Raw genomic sequence first — 20,697 nt, 5'->3', positions numbered from 1 at the left:
TATGGGTGAATTTAATGAAAATCCAAACTAACAAAAACACTGGAGGGTGCAGGTGTCTACAAAAACGTAGATCTGAGAAGCAAACGAGGGATCGATCAGGCAAAGTGACGTGATGCAAACAGTAGAAACCAGCGGCAAATGGGGCAATAAGAGGAGCTTAAATACTGGGAGGATGAGAGTTGCAGCAATGGCAGGGGTTGATTGACTAATTGATGGCAGGTGTGGAGAAGGAGCTGGAAGAAAAACTGAGGAGAGAGAGCTAGTGACAACAGGGGGCGAGAGAGAGCAACAGGGGAAGAAGGAAAACAATCTAAATGTAACTGAGGATAACTAGACACAGGGAATAAACTAAATACATTACAGAACGGATCTGAAACAAGGCTGATCTGATAAATATATGAAACACAGGACGACCGGAGGAAAACCTCATTTCAAGGAAAATAGCTAGGATAACTAGGAAAAGACTGACATACGTAACAAGGAATAACACAATCAAAAAGGTACTGAAATGCTAAAACAGCACAACAACCAAAAACTGTGTAGATTGTGACATTACCAATATATTAGCAACAGTCGCACCGTTATTAAGGATGCATAGAGCAATACATAGCTTCATAAATGAATTACTCTTCCAAAAAAAAGTTTAAAAAATAACTTTTGTGTCATTTAATGCAACAAAGTAAAACCCAATTTACCTGCTTGCAATTTGTCAACGTGGAAGAAAAAAAAAGCGTAAATTGCTGCTTCCTATTACATCCGCTAGAATGGTTCAACTGAAGGTGTTCATAGTGCGTGAACAGCGTATAGTGACAAACAACTCGGAGTCCTGTTAGCTGATTCATTCAGACACAATTATGGTCTTAACTTGATGCAGTCTTGCAAATTATCTGTATGCCAACACTAGACCGCCTGCCTTTCTCTGTCATTTTGTTCTGTTGGGAAATATTCAAGCACTTGTAAAGGAGTAAAGAAGGCCGTCAGCTTTTACATCTGCCCTTTGCTGTATAGACCCTGAATTGGAAGGAAGCCAAGACCTAAAGAGGCTGCGATCGCACAGAGTGAGGGAGGAAAAAAAAAAACATAGATCTATTTCCCTTTAAAAAAGGCTGGGTCACAGCGACAGCATGGGGTCTGTTTTACTTTCCACCTCCTACACACTCATGCATTAAATATTGCTCGACAATCACACTCTCCAGTGACTCTCGGAGCCCTTTCTTCCCACCCTCCAGCTGAACATTTCCTGGGGAATTCCAACCAGGGATGTATTCTTTATGACAGAGCAACTGCAACAGCTGAGAGGAAAATAGGGGCGGCATGGAAATGCAGGGAAGGTTTTCCTTGCTCTGAACACAAACGGAGCAATTACTCAGGCACACAGCGTGAGCGTTGGACAGTTCTCTATAGGTTGCAATACCCTCAGAGCATGTACATCTGATGCAACAATTTGTTTTGGACACGTCAGCATAATCGACAACGAATCCGGTTTGAGAGAAGGTGTTAAAGTAGAGACATTTTCAAAGGCTTGCGACAGTCTTATTTTGTCACAACAGATAAAATGAGCAGACAAATACGGCCCCTACGGTGACCCTTAATGAGTGAGGACGGGGTACAGTATAAACAGAGCTTAGTTTTAATTTTCACCGCTAAGTAAAATTTGGGGATTTCTTTCAACAGCTTATACAAAAAGTTTCCAACTTTTCAGTTTTGTACACTTACTGGTTTGTATGATGTCATTAACGTGTGACAGGCATTTCATGAAAAACTTATAAAACAGGACACAACATCTATCCTTTGTTTTCCTCCTGTACTGTGGCAACACATCAAAAACACATACATGCTGTATAAATACAATGAGAATATATTTGCAGTTTACACTTTTACCTTTATCAGGGACAAAGTGGATGAATTGGCAGCGCTAACGCAGTATCAGAGGGGCAGAGAGAGCAATTAATTATCCATACTGACTGACCGCGCTAACTCCAAACACACATAAAGACACATAAACATGGACGGTTTTCATTTGCACCGGGCCGATAGAGCCAACGAGAGCAGCAAGAAGTAAGGAGGGGGTCTGGCTGCGTCTGTGATTATTAGATGGTGTAACTCTGGGCACTGATCTATCAAAGAGATGCTCTAAATAGGGACATTGAACTGCAAGCTATTAGCTTGATGGTGTATTATCTAGCAAGGGAGTTAATAAATGTTATCGCAAAAACAATATCTCGGTATTTTTAGGCTGAATGCTGATATATGTATGTTTTTCTTTTCAGAAAGTAATTAGAAATAGGCATCTCTTAATCAAAGCTTTATCCCAAATGTCTCACAGGCATATTATTTAACAAACCGATGTAGATAAATATGAGAATCAGCTGAAACATAATCTACTGGAATACATAAAAGTATAATTATAACACAACATAGACTATCTCGATATAAAACGGTTGAAGCGGGAGCAGTACAAGATGGATTCTCGTGTGTTTGTGAATGCACAAATACTGCGAGAATTCAGCTTTCAGGCAAGGTTAGTCCTGAATATTTGCTAAGATTAGCCTTCATATTTACACCACCTTTGTCAGATATGTTTAGAGTGCATGGTTCGTGTTTGTGCAGGCTTTTCTCAGCACTTAAGAAACAGTTTGTTATTTTACTGACACATTTAAATTAAAACAAGAAATATGCTGGTACTGTGAAATGTGAAAAGAGACTTATATAGATTTTTTTTAATACAAAAATATTGTGTTAGTGGTGCTTTAAACCTACTACAAAGGAACTCATTCTCATCCACCTAACAGGGAGTATGTGGATGATGTTATCTGGCACTCCAATTACCTTACTGTACCACTAGGTCATGCATTTTTGGGATGTGTACTAAGGGTTTGAACCAAGCCTTAAGCATTAGTACTATATAACACCATCCAGAACAGCAGCTGCAGATGCAGCATGCATTTCTGATTATTTCAATCGGGTAAAACTAGAGATGCGCCGATCCAATACCCGGATCATATATCTGCTCCGATTTTGATTCATTAGCTGGAGCAGATATATGATTGATGCCGATCCAGGATTCCGATCCAGTCTTTCTTTTTTTTTTTATTAATATCTAACACAGCAATATAGTTACGCCAATCTAGTCACTTCTATGTTTGCAACAGCAGTTACAGAGAGCACACAAAGCAGCTAGCGATGAGCAAACACAAAGCAATATGGAGCAAGTGCCTGACCAAGCCAAGTCTGCTATTTGGAAACATTTTAAACTAGTGTTTCCCCTACCATTGAACAAAATCGCTCAAAAATATTATTGAAATATTGTAATACTATATGGCAGATCTAGATTTTAAAGAGATTTTCATTCAATTAAGAAGTAGGAAGGAAGAAACACAAGTAGCCTTCAAAATATAACCATGTATAAATTTACACGATAGAGAGAAACATAAAAAAAGAGAAACAGAAGATGGATAAATAATAGAAAGGTTAAGAGAGACAGAAGATGGCTGCTCATATAAAGCTGTATTCTGTGACATTAATGGTAAGCTAAGTGGAAGAAATCCCCCCAAGACAAATTTTCAAGGTGAAACACTGAACTTTAGACGCCAACAAGTCCAACTGCAACATGCAGCATCTGCAATGTGCAAAGTTGTGAGGGGGTGATAAGGCTGGTAAATTCAACACCACAAACTTAAATAAGCACCTCCAAAAGCACCATGCTAAAGAACATGCAGAACTTTTTTCAACAATGTTCATTTCAAGCCTGATAACTTCACTCACATGGCAAGGTATACGGTTCATTCATTCAACAGTAGTATCGGATTAGTATGGGGTATCGGCCGATACGCTTAGCCCAGGTATAGGTATTGGATTGGATCAGAAAAAAACTGGACTGATGCATCTCTAAGTAAAACAAGTCATTCTCCAGTCTAAATCCTGGTGCATGGTAAGGTTATGCTTGAGCAAATAAAAAAAGACGAATAAAGTCGCTCAGTGAAAATGCTCAGCTGATGCACAGTAAAAAAGATTGCTTGGATTTTTGTAACGTGGAAAAACAACCAACTGCTTAAGTTTTGATGCAAAAAATAAATAAATAAAAATCTGATGTGCAAGTACCATGTAGTCCCTCGGTGACTCAACCCCCAACACAATATATTTTATGAAGTAGGTTGGCTACAATATTTTTAGAACATAGTCTATGGCTTCCTTACCCCTGAGTAAAGGAGAGAACATTTACTCCCGTGTACGTGTATGAAATCACCACGCATTAAGGCTCTAAAATACCTCCTCACACTGCACAAAGGTCTGTGTAAAGAGAGCTGGTATAAGATTCTCAGGGTATGATAATCTTGACCTAAAATGAAGAAGTTTAACTGTGTCAGGGAATTTATACAAAAATGTAAAACATGATCGAAATGCTTACATTTAACCTGTAAAGCGTACGATACAAAAATGTCAAACTCGATACCAATACTAAGAAAAATACAGATAATTTTTAAAGGCACGTGGTTATTTCTGCTTTAGAGAAAGACGTGATGAATTACATTATGACAGACTGAACTTTAACTTTATTAATTATGGCAAAAACCAATCACAATTCATCCCTCGTTTAGAGAAATATGTAAATGTTAGTTTCCTCCTATCAATTTGCTGATGATACAAATAAGTTTTACTTCTAAGGGGAAAAATAGACTCATTCTTTGCAAAGTAAATGTGTTTCAAAACAATCATGGATCTGGCATTTAAGTCTTTTTCACAGCGTAAACAAGGACCATATATGTTAATATATTTTATAGAAGTGTGTACATTTCATTAAAACTATTTTTTCATGATTGCTTATCTTTAGTTTTGTACTGTGTGCTTCCTTATACCTATCAGATCTTTTTCACAGTGTATACAAGGATCTGGTACATGCTAATTTATTCAACAGCAGCTCAATACAATGTCTGACTTTTTGGTAAATTTACATATTTGTTTTAGTGATCAACTACTGCATCCCTAAAATATTCTTATCGAATTGAAAGCTTCAGTCTGGCGCAGCGCCCTCCCCTCTTTTCAGTGACTCCAGTCAGTCCAGCATGATTAAAAACTTTCCAGGGTTTAAGGTCTTTACAGACTACAGGCTCTTCTCAGTTAATATTCAGCTTTGTTTATTCACAAGCATGCCACAATGTTTAGGATCAGGTTTTGGTATTTTTCACCTCGGTTTAAGTGCATGAAGATTAATATGGGGTCCCGCCCCACCACCGCCAGCATGCCCCCTAAGACGCTAAATCTAGCAGATGTTCCTTTCCTCACTAAAATTATTCTACTGTTGTTATTTTAACAGCCCAGATATGTTCACATGCAGAGAGACTCTCTGTCCTTCTTCTGTCATACCAATGCCTCCTTTCTGGCCACAAGGTACACAGGCATTTTTGCATGCAAGTTTGCACCTGACTTTCAGAGGTACTAAATATAGGCAAAAACTGCCCCAACTCTCAGTTCAAGCTTTGGAAAATCACTTTTCGGTTATTACGTCTTTACATTTGCATATTCCCGCCCATAAATTTGCACGGCTTGGTTATTAGCATGTGATTTGCCCATCCATGAAGGCACTTGCGCAAAAACGTCTGTTCTCACTGTTCTGCTCATTTTAGAAATGCACATTGCTTTGCTCCTATATAGTTTGACGATCAGCTTTGTACAAACTAATCCCTTTGTACCTGTTTTAATATGTACAAACCCTTTGAAAATCAGGCCCTTTATCTGCAAAAAAAGTTGATTTTGGGGTAAGTTACACTTTAAACAGATGGCATTATGTATTTGAGGCTTACTACTTCACTGTTGCAGATACAGGGACTTTAGTGACCTTTTTAAGTTACTTTCAGACATCAGTATTGTAGCGTTATCTTGTAGCATTACCTTATCATGTGGCATCATTCAGCATTTTGTTTTTTCCTGTCCGTTATAGGGAAAACCTGCTCAATTTAGACACTTGGATGGGCGGTGCTTCTATAAGTGTCACGCCTACATTAGTACCACCCATCTGTGATATTTTTTGACGGAAAATACAGAACAGCTGAATTTTCTTTGCAGAAAGCAATACAATAGTGTAACCACCTTCTTTCAGTGAGTGGACTGTCAGTGTACAGCAACAGCTGGGGAGGTGGGGAGCACTGCGTTTTTCTGCTTCTTACAGCCAGAGAAAATACAGAGACACACTTTCTCAGGGGGCTGATTAAATGTCTAAACAGAAAACAACACATTTTTGGAAACCTTGGTAAAGCTGGTAACCAGGCCTAATGGCGATACGTAAAAAAGCTGATGTGCAAGACCACTGACTTTGTCAATCAGCTCAATACAATATGGGTTTTGTTCAGCTTCTAAGATGAAGATGGTTTGTAGCATACCCTCACCAGCGACTTTATTAGGTATAGCTTCCAAATACTGGGTTGGATCCCTTTTTTGCTTTACTGATTTAATCATTTGTGGCACAGATTGAAAAAGGTGTTGATAAACAGAGGTTTTGGTCCGTATTTACATTAAAGCATCACACAGTTGCTGCCCATCTGCCAGCTTGTGAAGCTCCCATCGCACAACATCCCAAAGGTACTCCGTTGGATTTGAGATTTGGTGACTGCAAACACCATTGGAATACAGAGAACTTATTGTCATGTTACAAAACCAGCTTTAGATGATTTGAGTGATATGCTGCATTATCCTGCTAGAATCAACCATCAGAGGTACGCTGTGGTCTTAAATAGAAAAACTTGCTCAGCAACAACACTCGGGCATCATATAAATAATGTTCATTTGGTACCACGTGGCCCAAAGTGTCTAAAGAAAAGATCCCTCACACCATGACACCACCACCATCTGTCTGAACTGCTGAGACAAGCTGTATGAATCCATGATTTAAAAACCGGTTCCACTACATTTTGACCCAACCTTCTGAATGAATGTCAGTTGAAATTGAGACTTTTCAAACCAGGAGACATTTTTGTAATCCATTCCTGTCGATCTTCAGTTTCCTATCTTATGTGTGGTCTGCTGATGCTGTTGTCAATGTAGTTCAAGGTTTGACATCTTGTGCATCTAAAGCTGGTGTTCTGCTTTCTTTGGCTGTAATGAGTCGTCTATTTGAACTATAGCTGTTGCATTTGTATCATCTTTAAACTCCCGTATTCTCCTTTGACTTCTAACATCATCGAGGGATTTTAACATTTTTTAATTTTCTCCTCGTTTCCAGACCAATTTCTGTAAATCCGAGAGACAGTTGTGGGTGAAAATCCCAGTAGATCGCCAGCTTCTGAAGCTCTGAAACAAGCCCATCTAGCAACAAAAACCATCCAGCCTTCAACGCCTCTTAAATCTCCTTTCTTCCTCATTATGGAGCTCAGTTAGAACTTCAGCAAGTCATTTTCATCACACCTGGAATAATAAATGCATTGAGTTGCAGCCGCGCATTCTGCTGATTTACTGTATAACAAAGTGGCCAGTGTGTGTGTGTGGAACCTTTTCTGCCATGGCCTCTTCCCCCCCAGAGGAATGGAGATACCATTTCCTCTCCTGTACCTGTGTGGAATCAGCACACATCAAAGCTCTGAAACACATCCTCACACCACATGAGCATCTGTGTAAAGAGAGATGGCCTCTAATCAGAGCATACACAACCTTCCTACCGGTTGGCATCTTGGGGGAAAATGAGTGGTGTATGCTCTCTGACCTCTGCAAACATGGAAATGTCATCCAAAAGAGTTATTTATGCTTATGAACCACATTGCCACAATCGATCATGTTATAACCAGCATACAATCCTAACGTGCCGTCCATATTTTTTGGTTGGTCTATACAGCAAATGATCAGGGTCACATCATGCATACCCACTAATCTCACACACGTCAATGTCAGCTTTTGATGTTGAGCTGATCCAGATAACATTCAGGTCAAGTCCGAGTTACTGTACGACACATCTCCACGCAGAGAGGCGCAAGGATGCTGAGGCTGGCCAGTTTGTAGCTTTGCTGACCCGTTCAGTCTATTTGAACGCCAAAGATTTAACAAACAAGTCGTCTAATCAAAGATCCATCCTCTTACCTCTCTTATCTGTCAATGTCAAAAAGCAGCCAGGCACATATTTAGCGGAGAGAAAAAAAAACGGACTTGTCAGGCTTCCCATGAACGCGTCGGATGAGACGGATCGACCGATATCGAATGCAAAAAAACAGAACGAGTTGGGGAAACATCTCACTGCAAGAAAAAAAAAAAAAAAAAAAAGCTTCTGCAAGCTGTTAAAAATGAAATGCTGTCAGCGCTTCTGCTGAGCCAACGCCGAGCGGTCCGCCTCCCTGTGAGTGAGCCCTCTTTGGGGAGGAAGAGCACCTTTCGTAAAGACGGACGCCAAGGTTTAAAGAGGACGCGGCGAAGCACATTGAAAGAAGACAAACAAACAGCCAAATGAACCTTACCTGATGGCTCTCACTCCCTACAGCATGCGAGCTGGCTTGGATGTAGGCGAGGCGACACGCACCGCAAGCGGGTCAGCAGCAGCAAGGCTCTCCTGCCTGCCTGCCTGCCTCCTACACGGCGTCAAGCCCCTCCTCGTTTATCGTACAGTGGAGAGAGATGGGGGAGCTAAAAAAAGAAAAAAAAAAAAAAAACACATATCTGTGCGACGCAGGAAAGGAAGCGGCGTCACTCTCATCCAACTGTGTCTGATTAAAATACTTTTTTTTTTTTTGTTGTTGTGGGATCAGGATGGATTTATGAACGCTGTAGAATCAGATGAGCTACAGGAGATAAGATCATCCGCCTCAACATTGCCGTGCGCGCGTAAAAGCCCACATGACATGACCAAAGTCCCTTATTTTGAAAGCGATCTGGATTTGAACACCTTTCAACAGCGTGTGAAGAGTAACAGCAGACCCTGCTTGACGTTTTATGTGGTCTTGGGCATAATTTGACTTAGGGCCCCATCTACGGCCAAGCCCATTGCCCACAACTCATTTGCTAATATTTATTTTAAATTGTTCACGCTTTGTCATTTGAGCACTGTGAAATTATCACAACCTGTTCTATATCTAAATACTGTGTCTGCAACATCTGAGTCACTCATAGTGCATGCAATCCCTCATACTGCCTGCTCAGTTCAAGGAATTGCTGCAAAATTAATGATTTGGGCTATTTTAATCTCTTGCCCACTTTCACCATAGGAGAAGGAAATTTTGCAAAGTCTGTGACAGTGCAATGCATTTGTATAGTATGAATGTTGGTTAATTTTGTATAAATACATACGTTTCTTGAAATGATGACACGTTTAATAATTAATCTGTTCAGAAATTACCAATACAATAGTTTCAGTAAAGCTGTATTTTCATGTTGACAATGTGGAAGTGGATGCAATTCTACCTACCAATGTCTTGAAACTGGCAAATGTGAAAGAAACACGGGGTTCCCATGGGCACACATTCTTCTAAACCCTGACTCAAGAATCATGAATCTTTATTGTCATTATGTAGCCATAATGAAATTTTGGTGAGAGACACAGATTCTTACAGAACACACAGACACATACAAGACAGGGTCAAATATTCAAATAATTCAAAGCATCAACAACACTTATTGAGAAGCTAAACAACTGCAAATAGTCGTTAGTGTCACAATCCTAAGGTGTTAAGTTATATTATCTTCTTAGGTTCTTTGGATTGTGCAACCATTGTTTGTTTTGTGTACAGTTTACCTGAGTTTCATGCCCTTCTAGCTAGGAAACTGGGGTGGGAACCTTAGTTGCCTGCCCCGCTGCATGTATTTCTGTTGAGTATCTTGCACCTGTCTTTTATCCAGATGATTATTGCCCAGCATATTTAAGTTCCTGGTTTCTGTTCAGTCTTGAACTGGATCCTCAGTAACACCTCATTAACCTGTTGGTTTATCTAGTCTGTAACCTTGCCTGAAGTGCCATGTGTGTTCCGTTCATTAAAGTTACTTACCTTTATGATGGCTATGTGCTGCCTACCCTGCACTGTTGGTCCTTGACAACCTCAAATCATGACACTTAGCATCTGATACATTTCAATCTTCGAGTCAAAAAAATGACAGCAGCCACTTTACAGATAATGTAAATGACTGTGTAACTGCATGAATATATCAGACAGCACACTCCCTGAGAAGTTGAAAAGTGTGCAAATAGTGGACTCTTCAAGTTAAAGAGCTGTGGAATTTGCATGGATGTCTAAACAAACACTCCCAGAGAAACTAAAATTGTGCAAATAGGCATTAGCATGTGAAACAGTGTAATTATTAATCGGATCAAGAAGTTGTGGAACCAGTAGCATGTTTGGAAATCTGTGATAGACTATGGATTAGGGCTGTTGGTTTGTTGATTTTCAGCGGGTGACAATAGGACTCACAGCTTTGGGAAATAAGCTGTTATTAAGGCTATTAATTTTTGATGTAATGTTACTGAATTGTTTACCCGATAGAAGTAGGACAAACAGAGCCGGGATGGCCCTTTTCTGTAGCATAAACAATGTCTAGATCTGGTAGACACCATCCCACAATCCCCTGCACTGACCTCACCACCAGTGCCAGACCTTCCTCTACTGTGCGGTGCAGCTCCCACACCACTCTGTCATGCTGAGACACAAGATGCTTTCAACTGTAGCCCTATGGAAATGTATTCAGTGTTCTGGGAAAGAATAGCGGTTGTTGGACCTTCTTCACCTGGTGGGAGGTATTAACAGTCCTGGAGAGGTCAGAGGAAATGTGAATGCCCAGGAACTTTATGCTGTCCATATGCTCCACCACCTCCTCATGTATGCAGGGAGGCACATGTTCTTCCTAAATCTCCTGCTGTTCAGTATGACCTCCTTGGTCTTGCTAATGTTCAAGATGAGGTTATTGCTGGAGCATCAATATGTGAGATTGTGGATCTCCTCTCTGTAGTAGGTCTCATCATTTGCCCCAGTTCCACCAGCTCGGTTTGGCCGCCCACCACCCATCTCCACCCGCTTGCAAGTGTTTCAGGAGCTTTTTTTTTTCAAGGGCAGCCTGAGTTTCTCAGGCAAGCCAAGGTAAGGCAACTTTATTTGTAAGAAGAATTTTCTCCAAGGAAGTCCAGAAAAACTCAAGAGAGACAACATTAATATGAAGGACCACTATGAACGGAGTGGGTCAAACGGAAAGTTCTCCCTGCTGACACATCAGCCCACCTCCGAGGAGTCATTGCTCCATTGGCCAAAGATCCCACAGCGCAAAACCTATACAAATTATTTCCCTGCGGTTAAAAATCTCTTTTGCGCTATAAACGTATTCTCGTCGCTCCCACCATCGCTGAGGCACAAATCTCATAAAGCTGTAACTTCTTACTCTGTGAAGCAAACTTTGGAGCAGGTTTAGACATACAAGTACGTGGAATTGGGGCTATTGTTAGATATAAGACCCACCACAAACTTTATAATCAAGTTTGTGGAGTGAATAGCAGAGCAGTTGTGTGTGAAGACAGTGAAGAGAGTAGGGCTGAGAACACAACCCCGTGGCGTGCCAGTGTTGAGGACCAGTGGAGCAGATCTCTATCCTCACCACCCGGGGTCTGTTGGTGAAGAAGTCGCTGAGCAGAGTGGTGCTAATATTTACACGTTGTGAGTGTGTGTGGTGAACACCTTCTGTCACTTCAAAGTATTTCCTGTGACGGTCATACAGGTAATTGTAACCGAAACAACAGCAGATGTCTTAGATTTATGTGAAATTATTTTTGTCAATAAAGGTAATAAAATAAAATATAAAAACTTAAGATTTCAACAGAGAGGAACACTAAAGATTTTCAAGTCAAATTTTCCATCAGAATTTCAGACTCACATTGCTTTCTGACACATAAAGATAGACGATGTGTGAATGACAAAAGCTTTAGTGAGAATGTGGCTGTAATGCAATGCAGTTTGTTTAAGCACAAAGAATATGAAATAATTAAGCGGATGCAAAAAAAAAAAACATGTTACAAACACTACATAATAAGAAAATCAATGTGGATAATGCACTGTGATGTCATGAGCTTGATTTTTAAAGAGAAATAATAACTATGAATGAACATGATGTAGTACCCTATGTTGTAAGCGTGAATTGAGCACATATTGTTTTGACTGTAAACTATGTACATGTACAAATTCTGTTTTAGGTTCTGTGAAATTCCTTTAAAACTACTTATTGTTAAGGGATGAAGGGGGAGCCTCCTTCTGGTGTATCTATCACCCGCTCACTTTTTCCTCCTGACAACTCCACTGACCCGCAATATATTCCTTAAAATTAACCGTACAGCAGCAAATGTTGGGAAAGTGGAGCCAGGTTTTATTGTTTTTGTTTTCTTGCAAGCAGCCAGTGTAAATAGGTTGTTATTTGTTGAGATGCATTGTACTTATAAAGGTGACCTAAGCAGCAGAAAGGACTAAACAAGTACTGATCAAATTATGATCATTAGTATCAAACATTGAATATTGTTTTACATGGTAACAACTGGTACATTTGTGAATTTGTTTTAATTTTTCAAATGAAAATTTAAAATTTAAATTTGTTCTATACTACTCTTATTTTATTTGCAAATAGGCTCCTTTTTGAACGAAATTGACCTTTGCATATTGAGAGTTGCATATCTATCTATCTATCTATCTATCTATCTATCTATCTATCTATCTATCTATCTATCTATCTATCTATCTATCTATCTATCTATCTATCTATCTATCTATCTATCTATCTATCTATCTATCTATCTATCTATCTATCTATCTATCTATCTGTCTGTCTGTCTGTCTGTCTGTCTGTCTGTCTGTCTGTCTGTCTAGATATAAAAGTGCTCCTGGGCTTCTCCTGCAGGTGTTGGGGTCCGAAGGTGGGGGCTAATGTAGTGTTAAGAAGTGGAGCAATTTGTCCGCATCTTATAACAATAACACTATTTACAACTTGATTATACCATCTGGGAAGAACGTACTATGCATAAAGCAGCATCCTTAATCTTTTCCAGGATTTTGGGGTATTTTAATGTTGTTTCTGTTTTTGTATTGAATACAATATTACATAAATCCAGAAAATGTGTACTTTATGGCTTGAGTTTGGTAAGATTTGGACTTCTCCACATCTGGCTAAACATTATTATAATTGTAACTTGTATTATAATTATTAATCAAATTTACATCCAGCTCTGTAAGCGTCACAGTGTTGCTGTTTGTTGATCACATACTGCCCCCTGAAGGAGATCTGACAGTACTTACACCCAGGATGGACCCACAGGGGGTGGGATATGGGATTGGGAGGTGGGGGGGTTTGTGTGTTTAAGAAGGAAAACTAAACTGCTCAAAGGTTAATAATTACATATTATGATAGAGAAGGTATACTCTACTTTCTTTAAACTCCCTGTAAGTTTTATTTAACGCTATATGATTGGCTGATAACAACAGAAAGCAGTGAGATGTATTAGGAATTGACATTTATGTGTCTGTTATGAATAATGGATAGCAACAAATAAATGGCATCTCTAAAATTTGCTTTACTGATAATCACATGGCCTCCAGGCTTCTAAAGAAAGTTGCAGAGTACGCCTGAATTGCTGATGAGATGTGGTCAAATGGGAAAACATTTCTGAGAAGTACCCCATTTAGGACGCCTTCCTGGTACATTGGTGCCCCTGACATCACTTCAGCCCTTTAGTGGTCGGTAAACCTGGCAACCAAGACACTCCACTTGAACTTTGTGCTTTGCAGTGTGGAGCTTTTACCGCTGACTTTTCTAGATCTTTACAGAACAAAAAGGCACTTAAACCAGTCCTAGGGCCCAGGTCATCCTTGTCTTGCCATGTGTGAGCATAAAAAGTCCTCTATAGAGATAGATTTTTATTTGTGATACAAAACACTGCACGACTGTGTGTACTGTATGTACACAACAAGCACTGGGACAAACTTGATGACTGATTTGCCAGAGATACTTTACAAGTGTAAAACATTTAGATATCGAGCTAAAATTGGACTTTTGTCAATGTCAGCAATTAGCCTGGACATCTCTGCGTTACAGCAATCATTATCCCATAAATTTGCTTCTTCTCTCACCACAAGAGGGCAGCATTGACATACTTTCAGTTAAACCCGGACATCTAAAGAAAAAATGTTAACCATAAAAATTGATTATTTTATTTTCTCCTGTGGTTTCTATATCTATTTGCAAAATGAAACATCTGCTTAAAAGACATTCAAACCAACTGTTTCTCTAGTTCTTACTACTACTACTACTATGATATGTGTGAGCAAATGACATACTCCAAAAATGTTGCAATCAAGTCACTTACAAGTTGAAGACTAAAACATAAATATGAGACTAATATACTTAATGCTTAGACTGAATATTCCTGCGTTTGTATAAGCAGCAAAATGTTTCCTAAATTTACTGCGACTCACAATAATCTAATTAGCTCTATGTATACCTGGCAGATCATTAATTGTTCCAATCACACATGCTGTTACATTTATTTATATACACTATTCCATCGTTGTGTGGAAGCCAACACCTATTTGTCACTTCCATAAAATGTGCTTTTAAGTTTTCTAAGGCTGAGAGATGGGTGATTACAATGTGTTTATAATGGAAACACAGAATACTAAAAAATAAAAAATAAATATTAAAATAAAATAAAAACATCTGGTTTATTGTTGATGTAATGATCCAGGCTTAAAAATGGCTTAAATGTGTGTGTGTGTGTGTGTGTGTGTGTGTGTGTGTGTGTGTGTGTGTGTGTGTGTGTTTGGGTTTTTTCACTTAATAAAACCCAAACAAATATAAGTATACTTTATACTCACACAATTGCAGATTTGTATTTCCTACTTAATATCATTTGTGGAGTGTTTTTCAAATCTGTTCCAAACTGTTATCTGATCAGACGACTTTGTCAAACTTCACAAAAAGAGGCAGTGTTTAAGCAATGGAAAAAGTTACACATGAGTTGGAAATCCGTCATTTGTGTAAACAGTGGTCAGTGCCCTTTCAGGGCGTATCAGTCTGAGCAGCACAGTATCTACTACAAGGGGCTATGAGCTCTGTTGCCATTTGGATATTTCCATGGGAACCAGCGGCAGTAAAAGGAAAGTGGGAGGATCCTGGTTCAGCAACCAAGGGGGTGTGTGTTAGATTTATTGGTACCCTGCTTCATTTAAACCATCCCCGTGCGTCAAGCCGACAGAACTGCTGACCCTCCATCTGCTGTACGGAGAACTTCTTACTCTCATCTATAAATTTGGAGCAACCTTTTTGATCCTCAGAATATAAGGTAGGACAACCTTTAATTGAGTCTGTTTTACAATAACAACTGTTTTTGATCTAGTTCGAGAGCAGCAAACTAAAGTATAAATTCTGATATTTGCAGAGTTTGCTGCCTTCCACCGGAGGACCCATGTGGGTGGTAGAGAAGATTCGCACATCAGTAGAGCGATCCAACCTGCCAATGCCGTCAGCAGAGCTCAGCTTTAAAATCACTGACATCATGTTGGGAGAAAAGAGTGACAAATCCAAAAGGATTTCTCACTGTCCCAACATCATCACCCCCGACAACATCCCAGAGTTCTGCATCCCACCAACAATTTTCTCCCTGCAGGAGATGAAGAGCTCAGAGCAAAAGGGAACAGCTCGTGCTATCAAGGCGCCTCCCTGTGAGAGGGCTAAACCAGAGGCCGAAGTGACATTTTACGAGGCACCGCTAAATCCTCACATTATTCAGGTAGAGAGTGTGGATGAGAGCCCCTGTGACGGCTGCAGTGACGAGGAGACAACTAACGCCGACCCTCAGAGCCAGGCCGCTCTGTCCCTTCCACACCTTGCCAAAGCTCAGACCAGCTATGGCTTTTGCACCTTGTTAGAGAGCCCCCACACCAGGAGAAAGGAGTCGATTTTCCATTCCGATCCGGGCTCCTCTCCTCTGCTACTGCCCAGGAGTCGTTCCGGTACCTGCTCTAAGTTCTCCCACTCCGCCCCGCCATCCTCCTGCCCCTCTTCATTCAGCTTGAACAGCCTGACCTCCAGGCTCTCCCCCAGGAGCTGCACCATGAACTGGCAGGCCCCTCTGGACAGCGACACGACTTCTTCCACTGAGTCCTCACCTTTCAGCTCCCCCCTGCTGTCCAGGTGCCCAGCCAAGTCTTCCCTTTTCAAAGCACTGAGCCATGAACTGCTGCTTTCAAGGAACATAAGAAAAGCAATGGTGTCCAGAAACAATTCCCTGTCCACAGATGAGGGCAGCTCCACAGACAACAGTCCAAATATCATGAGGAGGGCCTCAGAAGGGTTAGCCGAAGGCCTGCCCAATAACTACAGCCTGGCGCCACCAAACATTTTCCCCATGGACTTGACGTTGCACAGAGAGAGGGTCATGAAGGAGAGAATGGTGCCTGTAGGAAAAGACGGCAGTCTCAGACTGTCAGCAGAGTACTGTCCAGATAACCAGAGACTGTGGGTGCGGCTGATCAGCGCTGAGGGCCTTTATCCTCTCTCCGTTGACCCAAAGATTATCAACTGCAGCGTCAGCCTCTCACTGGTCCCCGGGAAGCTCCAGAAGCAGCGCAGCACGGTCATCAGAAAGAGCCGCAATCCGATATTCAATGAAGATTTCTTCTTTGATGGTATCTCAGAGGAAGAGCTCAGCCAGAGATCGCTTCGCTTTAAAGTGGTGAACAAAATGTGCACTCTGAAAAGAGACTATCTCCTAGGTGACTGTGATCTCCCTCTTTCAAGTATTGTTACAATGTAGATTTAACCGCCTATGTAAAAGTGTACCGCTGATTTGGAGATATTTATTTAAATTTTTGTATTACATTAGTTTTGTATTTATTAAATTATGGAAAGCACTAAGGAGCTCTGTCTTGAATCTGTCTCAGACTAGAACATAACACAATTTTATTATATAGTGACTTTTTTTTATCATAAATCGTTCTAAATAATAAGAAGGAAATTAGAGCACTGAGGAAATGTTGCCTCTCTGGATTAAAGTGAAATATTTAACAAATGTTGAGTGGATGGTTTGTTAATGAGGATGCATCAGCAGCTTGTTTAGTCACAGAGCAACCATCTCATATTTCCTCTAAGCCTGTTGTTTACTTCCTGACCTTTCAAATGATTAAAATATCACAAGGAACCAGAAACCTTGCTTGGTTGTTTTTCATTTCATCATTATTGACTATGTATAGTTTTTTTTAACCCTTCAGCAATAGGGTTTGAATCTAATTCAATTTCATAAACTGTACAACATAACTTCTGGTGATCAATCTTCTGCAATATTTTGCCTTAAACTAAATAAGATACTAATTCCAGTCATATTCAGTATTCATTTTCTAAAGGATAAAGTGATTCCCACAGTCTAACTAATTAAATCCACATACTAAAAACAGGATACCTTTATCTGTTGCATATTTTCCTGCCACACTCGACAGGGCAACACGTCATCCACATGATACGAGAATATCTTGCAGCAGTGCTTTCATTGATAAAGATCAGACTGCACCGGCTAGTTAAAGAAAACAAAGGTTTCTCATGGCTCAAAAAAAAAAAAAAAAAAGAAAATAGAAGAAATATATATATATATATATATATATATATATATATATATATATATATATATATATATATTAATATATATTAATTTTAGATTAAATTAATTTTGTGAATAGGACATTTTCGACATCAGTCATGATACATATTCATTCTTATCCATTGATTCTTTGTCACAAAGGTCGGCACTTCTCTCTGTTCTTCAAGTGAAATAGGGATTTTGTGTTTTGTGATACCAGCGTTTCAAAACATTTTAGCTCGAAGAAACCTCCAACACATGTTTACACATTGCATTTTAATTGGTGGATATTATTCAGATCTGGGAAGGTGATTTATGGTGCTCAACACTTTTGTGCACTGTGCTCACTGTGAAACAGCCTTTAATAAATGAAAGTTTATGACTTGAACCCCTTTCTATCTAGCCAACCACGGGCAACATTTGAAGAGATATTTAACAGAAAATTTACAAGGAATAGAGCCCTTTTTGTCTCCTATCCATGTTGCTGTGACCAAGTATGCATTTTTGTTTGCTCTAAAATGGACACAAATTAAAAATAGGGCTAATGTACACAAACAAAAAGAAACAAAAACATAATCAGTGGTTGTACTTGTCTGTGATTTGAAGACTATATAAAATGAGAGTTAATGGGTAAAGTGTGAAAAGACTTACAAAGGTTGGAAGACTCAAGGTTCCAACATGTAGCGTCTCACAAAAGTATTCACACCCCATAAACTTTTTTCCCATTGTGACTTATTACAACCATAAGCTTCATATATTGTAATAAGATTTTACAGAATTGTGTACTACAAAACTATGTACTATATAAGTAGTACACTAAATTTGAAAGAAAATTTTTACACAAAAAACTTTTTAAAAATAATATATAAAGGTGGGGTTTGCATTAATATTCAGCTCCCTGTACTCTGCTGCTTTTGTCAGACGAGACCCAAATTTTACTATCTGGCCAACATTCAAAACACTTTATGTCACTGAGAAAATAATACTAAACATATTATCCCCACGGTCAAACATGGTGGTTGCAACATCATGTTGTTGGCACTTCACTTTTTTTCCAGGAGCGACAGGGAAGCTGGTGGTGGAGTTGACGGGAAAATGGATGGAGGGATCTACATACAGAGAAAACCAGGAAGAAAAATATTAGAGGATCCAGAAGACTGGGATGACCCTTAACACGCAATATTTGCCTCAATGGGCTGGTTGGATGGTTCAGAGAGGATATCCCTGTCAAAGTCCTGGGCTAAATCCAATCTTGGGCAAGACTTGAAAATTCTGTTCATGATGGGACTGAGTTCGAGCTATTTTGTAAAGAATACTGCACAAAAATTTACATCTTATGATGTGCAAATCTGGTTACAGTATAAAACAAACAAAAAAAAAAAACATAGCAAAAGACTATAACTGTAATGTCTGTGAAAAGTGGCTTTGAATCAAGAGGTTGAATACATATGTACAACTCAGGGATTTTTATGCATACAAATGTAGGAAACTGTGTATTTTTCCCTTCCACTTTTAATGTATGTATTATTTTTTGTTAGTTTGTGAAATAAAATCCTAACGATATAAACTGACAATTGGGGTTTTAATGTGTCAAAATGTGAAAAGGTTACTAGGGTGTAAAAAACCTTTTCATGGCGAAGTAGATCATATCATTGATGCCATACAATTTTAACTTCAGTTGGTATGTTTCATAATTTGTTGTTTACAGTTTTTGTTTGTGTGCATTTAAAATCATCCTTTCAACTTTAGGACCATTTTTAAGTGAATTTGGAATTCCTTTATTGAATGCTGTCAACATTATTTTGGGGGAAACTTCTGTCTCCTCACAACTTGTTCTCCATGAAATGTAAAAACTGAACTGGGGTAGTATGGCTGCTTTATCTCAAGTGTCCTAAAACAGTTGCCTGGTTACAGTTGCTCTACACTTGTACACTTTGCCCATCTAATGCACATTTACAACACACATTAGACTGGACAACAACTATATTTAGAACCTAAAAACATGCCTCAATATAGCGAAAACATTCCACTCCAAACTTGGATCATAACTAATAGGATGAATAGGTTCTTGTAATGAAACAGTAATATTTTCATAGAACGATACGCTGCCTCCTTCTCCACTTTCCATTTATCAGCTTCCCGTGTGAAACGGTTTGTTTAAACCTGGTCCCTTATCTTGTTTTCTGTTTTGTCAGGTTCCTATTTTGTTCCAGATACTTTTGAACATGCAACAACACAACGCAAATCACAGTCATGCTTTGATTACTTTTTTTTTTTTTAAACAAAGCACAACAGCTTTGTTACTAAGCCCAGATAACAACAACAATAGTACTTGTTGAAATGATGCAGCTAAAGTTATTTAATTTTAAAATAACACAATCAATTCTAGAATAAAACAAATCTTATTCCAGCTGATAATAATAATAATAATAATAATAATAATAATAATAATAATAATAATAATAATAATAATAACAATAATAATAATAATAATAATAATAATAATAATAATAATAATAATTATTATTATTATTATTATTGTAGTTGTTATTATTATTATGTTTATTATTATTACTCACACATTATGGTTAGCTTGATGCTTCTCTTGTGTCTGTTTTGCATGATTGTCCTTTTATTTTTAGGACTGACAAGCCAAAATAATCATAATTAACAAAAGAAGGGCTCGAAAGTATCACATATGTGTGCAATTATTCAGTAATAACCAAGGCCTCAGAAATTTATTAGGGAACAAGTCCAAAAATAAAACAAATATGACACAAATACAAATTTGTAAAGGCATGGCATGCCTCCCAATCTGACAGGCCTGATATAGAGACCTTAACTTTGGTAGAGCCATGAAGATCTATTGCTCAAGTAGGAAAATCATGTAACTGGACAGGTGTTAGTCATGTATTTCACAAGTCTGGCCTCGATAGAAGAGTGGCAATTTTCCCCAGCAGGTAAAGGGAAGTATTGAGACAATGGGAAGATGGATAGAGCTACAGTAAATAAAAAACAAGACAGGAAATAAAAAACAGGAAATAAATAACAAAAATAACACTTTTCAGATTTTTATTTGTAAAGAAAATTTCTTCACAATTGTCACTTTCCTTTAATTTCACAAACATTTACTTCTT

At 38.9% G+C, this 20,697-nt stretch overlaps 2 protein-coding genes across 5 annotated transcripts in view; one reads left to right on the top strand and one right to left on the bottom strand.

Annotated features, from left to right (window-relative positions):
- tln2b (talin 2b) overlaps window positions 1–8,583 on the bottom strand; it is a 144,650-nt gene extending 136,067 nt beyond the window's left edge. For all 4 annotated transcript variants that reach the window (XM_012871470.3, XM_021320955.2, XM_021320956.2 and 1 more), the window contains exon 1: window positions 8,436–8,583. The gene's annotated coding sequence lies outside the window, so the exon portion shown is untranslated. The remainder of the gene's footprint in view (window positions 1–8,435) is intronic.
- Window positions 8,584–15,168: 6,585 nt separating this feature from the next.
- c2cd4a (C2 calcium dependent domain containing 4A) lies at window positions 15,169–17,126 on the top strand. Its single transcript, XM_012871417.3, has 2 exons — window positions 15,169–15,271; window positions 15,368–17,126. The coding sequence occupies exon 2, from the start codon at window positions 15,395–15,397 to the stop codon at window positions 16,742–16,744; it is 1,350 nt and encodes a 449-aa protein (XP_012726871.1). The 5' UTR covers window positions 15,169–15,271; window positions 15,368–15,394; the 3' UTR covers window positions 16,745–17,126.
- The last annotated feature ends 3,571 nt before the right edge of the window (window positions 17,127–20,697 follow it).

This window comes from Fundulus heteroclitus, chromosome 2 (genome assembly GCF_011125445.2).
Source record: "Fundulus heteroclitus isolate FHET01 chromosome 2, MU-UCD_Fhet_4.1, whole genome shotgun sequence".
NCBI classification, from domain to species: domain Eukaryota; kingdom Metazoa; phylum Chordata; class Actinopteri; order Cyprinodontiformes; family Fundulidae; genus Fundulus; species Fundulus heteroclitus.
This window is presented reverse-complemented; position numbering and strand designations above follow the sequence as displayed.

Excerpts from the sequence above, each read along its gene's own strand:
- c2cd4a (XM_012871417.3), top strand. The coding sequence starts at position 15,395 with ATGTGGGTGGTAGAGAAGATTCGCACATCAGTAGAGCGATCCAACCTG.